This window comes from Staurois parvus, unplaced genomic scaffold (genome assembly GCF_062004578.1).
Source record: "Staurois parvus isolate SC_StPar_1 unplaced genomic scaffold, SC_StPar_1.0 ptg001842l, whole genome shotgun sequence".
NCBI lineage: Eukaryota > Metazoa > Chordata > Amphibia > Anura > Ranidae > Staurois > Staurois parvus.
Window position 1 is genome coordinate 507,629 of NW_028319638.1, and position 5,189 is coordinate 512,817.

At 43.1% G+C, this 5,189-nt stretch overlaps 2 protein-coding genes across 2 annotated transcripts; both read left to right on the forward strand.

Annotated features, from left to right (window-relative positions):
- The first annotated feature begins 719 nt into the window (after positions 1-719).
- LOC149434083 (olfactory receptor 1J2-like) lies at positions 720-1,667 on the forward strand. Its single transcript, XM_089664142.1, has one exon. The coding sequence runs from the start codon at positions 720-722 to the stop codon at positions 1,665-1,667; it is 948 nt and encodes a 315-aa protein (XP_089520268.1).
- A 2,240-nt stretch (positions 1,668-3,907) lies between these two features.
- Positions 3,908-4,843, forward strand: LOC149434084 (olfactory receptor 1M1-like). The gene has a single exon (XM_089664143.1). The coding sequence runs from the start codon at positions 3,908-3,910 to the stop codon at positions 4,841-4,843; it is 936 nt and encodes a 311-aa protein (XP_089520269.1).
- Positions 4,844-5,189: the final 346 nt, after the last annotated feature.

Genomic DNA, 5,189 nt, shown 5'->3' on the forward strand with positions numbered 1-5,189 from the left:
AAAGTGTCCGGACTGGAAGGGGGGGAAAGTGTCCGGACTGGAAGAGGGGGAAAGTGCCTGGACTGGAAGGGGGGGAAAGTGTCCGGACTGGAAGGGGGGGAAAGTGTCCGGACTGGAAGGGGGGGAAAGTGTCCGGACTGGAAGAGGGGGAAAGTGCCTGGACTGGAAGGGGGTGAAAGTGTCCGGACTGGAAGGGGGGGAAAGTGTCCGGACTGGAAGGGGGGGAAAGTGTCCGGACTGGAAGTGGGGGAAAGTGTCCAGGCTTGAAGGGGTTAATTGCCATTTTCATTTAAAAAAATAATAATTTGGGGGTTTTTTACAAGATGTCATAACAAAATAAGGGGAGCTAAAAGAAAAGCAATGACTGTTTTCTTTTTAATTTATTTGTACTCACTTTTTCCAATAACCAATAAATAAAAAAAATTAGAATTTCAGTAACTTTTTTAATCAGGGGATATTTTTATTAACTGTAATAATTTATATAACAAGGACTCTCAGGTGACAAAGGTGTTCTAAAGTGTTAGGAGACTGAAATCTTTGCCTTCCTGCCACACCGGAGACCATCCTTCGGGAGTTCCCACATTTTATATCTATATAAGTCATTACCTCGATGAAATATCTACATGTAAACCTGATCATCACATGTGGACACGCCAGACATGTTTTCCTAATAATAATTCCTCAGGTTGATACATTTACACTGAAAAGGAATGAATGAAATGTTAAATCTTACAAAGATTACCACTTTCACACTTGTGGGTCTATCAGACCATCCGCCAACCATGAAGGCACTTTTTGTATTCTTTCTTCTAGTCTACCTGATGACTCTCATCATCAACCTCCTAGTTTTTTTCCTGGTTCTTACCGATCATCATCTGCACAACCCAATGTATTTTTTTCTTGCCAACTTGGCGTCTCTGGACATGTCCTATTCATCAGTGACCGCACCAAGGATGCTCTATGACTTGGTCTCCAAAAACCGATCAATATCCATTCCTGCCTGTACAGCCCAAGTCTTCTTTTTTATCTATTTTACTAGCTCAGAGCTCTTCTTGCTCTCGGCTATGTCCTACGACCGGTACACCGCCATCTGCCACCCCCTACGATACTCAGAAATGATGTCTTGGAGGGTCTGTGCTCATATGGCCTCCATGGTTTGGGTTGTAGGATGTTCTGTCACTTTGATGCATACTTTATGTTTGTTCAGGTTGTCCTTCTGTGGTCCAAATTCCATCCACAACTTCTTTTGTGACCTTCCACACTTGTTTCAGATTACATGTACTGACCCCTTCATAAACCTGTTGGTCATATTCATAGCAGGAGCTAGTCTTGGATTAGGAGCCTTCCTTTTGACCTTTCTTCCATATGTCTATATTCTTAGTACCATCCTCAGAATCCGTAGCAAGACTGGAAAGAGGAAAGCATTCTCCACCTGCACCTCACACCTCACCGTGGTCTCCATCTTTTATGGCTCTTTAATTTTTATTTACTTGGTTCCATCTTCCAGCAATATGTTTAGTATCAACAAACTGTTTTCAGTCATATCTGCCCTCATTAACCCATTGCTGAATCCTCTGATCTACAGCCTGAGGAACAAAGATCTCATGGAGGCACTTCTGAGGTCTTATTATCACTTAAAGTTAATAAAGGAGTTAAGCGTAAAATAATTTTGGGAAAGTTAGCAATTGTTTTTCAGTGTTCAGTTGACTAGGAGTTTCTTTGTGACATGTTAAGGGCTGATAGCTATACTTACAGAGAACCAGCAAAAATGAGATACTGAAAGAAAATAATTGTTTAGTGTAATATTACATAATGAGGTTGAATAATGACATAATGACAGTCACCAAAATACAAAAAGACAAAAACACTTATAAAAGATCTAAAACAAAAAAAGAGGTTAAAATAAAGTGTGATTATTAATAGTATTTTTTACAAAGTGAGTCCCTCATATACAGGTATATACTCCATACAGCATCTACAATGGAGAGGTATTATTGAAAGGAAATCAGCAGGGGGAGGGAGTGAGTGTATCCTGAGTCCCTCATATACAGGTATATACTGTATACAGCATCTACAATGAATGGAGACGTATTATTCAAAGAAACCAGCAGGGGGAGTAAGAGCACCGAGAACACGGAGCTTGTAACAACTAAAGGAAACATTCAGTTATAATGGCAACAAATGTAACAAACAGTAAAACTGAAGTGAAAAAAGACAAAGTGGTTTATAAACATAAATAATAATAATGGCGATACTTGTAATGGAAAAGGAGGAGCGGGAAAAACATCAAAAAAGATAAAGAAATAAAATAAAAATAAATGTAAAATTTATTGAAAAAAAATGTGTAAAAACGTCCAGGAAGGGAAGAAAGAGGCAGAAAAAACTAATAATATATCACCTAAGAAAGAATGGATGGATGAATGAGTGAATGTCCAAGTATACCACGTCCACACCTCTGTCCAAGTATACCACGTCCACCCCTCTGTCCAAGTATACCACGTCCACCACCACCCCGCTGTCCAAGTATACCATGTCCACCGCCACCCCTCTGTCCAAGTATGCCACGTCCACACCTCTGTCCAAGTATACCACGTCCACACCTCTGTCCAAGTATACCACGTCCACCACCACCCCGCTGTCCAAGTATACCACGTCCACCGCCACCCCTCTGTCCAAGTATACCACGTCCGCCGCCGCCCCTCTGTCCAAGTATACCACATCCGCCGCCACCCCTCTGTCCAAGTATACCACGTCCACCGCCACCCCTCTGTCCAAGTATACCACGTCCACCGCCACCCCTCTGTCCAAGTATACCACGTCCGCCGCCACCCCTCTGTCCAAGTATACCACGTCCACAGCCACCCCTCTGTCCAAGTATACCACGTCCGCCGCCACCCCTCTGTCCAAGTATACCACGTCCGCCGCCACCCCTCTGTCCAAGTATACCACGTCCACAGCCACCCCTCTGTCCAAGGTTTTTCTCACCCCCAAATAAAAAGAAATCAGATTTGTTGGACAACTTCTGTCTTTCATGAATCCATGCTGTCTGTGGCTTCAAATATTTGTTTCCATCTATGTGGTCTTTTGTTCAACTCTCCAGTATCTTCCCAACTATAGAAGTTACACTAACAGGTCTATAATTACTTGGGAAAGATTTTGACCCCTTCTTAAATATTGGCCCCACATTGGCCTTACACCAATCCAGTGGTACTATGCCAGTCATTAAAGAGTCCCTAAAAATGAGAAACAATGGCTGTGAAATGACAGAGCTGAATTCTTTGAGGACCCGTGGGTGTCTGCCATCTGCCCATTAGATCGACTTCTCTTGAGCGGGAATGGCCATAGAGGAATCAATATTTGACCAGTCCCTGCTGAACTGGCTGAATTTCATTCCATCTATGGCCAACCTAAGGGATAAATCTCTCTAACGGGGCCCCAGGTAGTAAAACAAAACAAGAGTTCTAATCCCTCTAAACTCCAAACTAGACAAATGTTTTTACTTGATATATAATTGAAACACAACTTGAACTCTAGTGAACCACAACAATCTTTGATCTGTGCCAAGAAGAAGTTTGGTAAGAAAAGTGATTTGCAGCAAACTTTAGAAACAAATACCTTGGAGACGAATAATTGCTCTAAAAACAATTGTAACCACTTATTGTATTTGTTTTACTCTCATTGGTATCAAGAGACTTTTGATGCCGCAGACGTACAGATATCGAAGTATCAGAGGGATTTGCCTCGTCGGGATTGTTAGATGTTATATATCTTCATGGCTGGCGGGAAAATCTGCACCAGACAGATGCAGGAAATGCGGTGCTCTACACATATCTTACATTTATAGATCCTTGATGTGAAAAATACACAACTTCTGCCTTTGAGTTAGTGGGGCTAGATTGGTAACACGATGAAAAACCTCACCAAGATTACCAGCTTTCTTCTCATTGGCCTATCTGACCATCCACCGACCATCAGCGTCTTCTTTGTGATCTTTCTTCTCATTTATCTGATGACTCTCGTCATTAACCTTCTAATCATCTACTTGGTCTTCACAGATTCTCAGCTTCACAAGCCAATGTATTTCTTTCTCGGAAACTTGGCTTTTTTAGACACGTCCTACTCATCGGTGACCGCGCCGAAGATGCTCTATGACTTGGTCACCAGAAACCGGTCGATCACCCTTCCTGCCTGTACTACACAAATCTTTTTCTTTATCTACTTTGCTTGTGCAGAGCTCTTCTTGCTCTCGGCTATGTCCTATGACCGGTTTGTAGCCATCTGTCACCCTCTACATTACGCACAGATCATGTCCAAGAGGGTCTGCGCTCACATGGCCTCGGTGGTTTGGGTGCTTAGTTTTTTTTATTCCTTGGTCCATACATTGTTTTCCCTCAGGTTGACCTTCTGTGGTCCAAGCACCATCCACAACTTCTTCTGTGATCTTGCACACTTGCTTCAGATTTCATGCACTGATACCTTCGTCAACATATTAGTCATCTTGATTGTTGGTGGCAGTCTAGGGTTAGGAGCCTTCGCCATCACCTTTCTTCCATACGTGCGTATTTTCAGTACGGTCCTCAGGATTCGCACCGACATCGGAAAGTTTAAGGCTTTCTCCACCTGCACGTCTCACCTCGCTGTGGTCTTCCTCTTTTACGGATCGATTATTTTCATTTACTTCATCCCAGCAACCAGTAATCTGTTTACCATGAACAAGGTGGTGTCCGTGCTGTACGCCCTCATTAACCCCTTACTGAACCCCTTGATCTACAGTATAAGGAACAAAGACCTTAAGAGAGCGCTTCACAAAGCTATGCAGGGCCTCAGCAAGCTAAATTGGTGACATCTGAAGAAAAAATCAAACTTTCGAACCATGGGTGGACTGACCATTTGGAAACTCGGGCACTGCCCGAGGGCCCGGGGTCAGTAGGGGGCCCCAAGGGATGCCCCTGGTACCTTTTTCATAGGCTTTTTTGAGTTTGGGCAAGGACACAAGGGCCCCATGATCCCCTATTGCCCGGGGGGCCCCATGAGTTGTCAGTCCACCCCTGTTTCGAACTATTAAAACAGTTTTAGATAGGATTTGGGGTCATTCGTCTTTTTTCAAGTGACCAAGAGACCTTTTTAGGACATTCCAGTTGTAATAATTGTATCTACTTGTGTTTCTTCTATGGGCCAGTTCTTCACTT

What these genes read in the sequence shown, in the direction of transcription:
- LOC149434083 (XM_089664142.1), top strand. Translation starts at nt 720, where the DNA reads ATGTTAAATCTTACAAAGATTACCACTTTCACACTTGTGGGTCTATCA.
- LOC149434084 (XM_089664143.1), top strand. Translation starts at nt 3,908, where the DNA reads ATGAAAAACCTCACCAAGATTACCAGCTTTCTTCTCATTGGCCTATCT.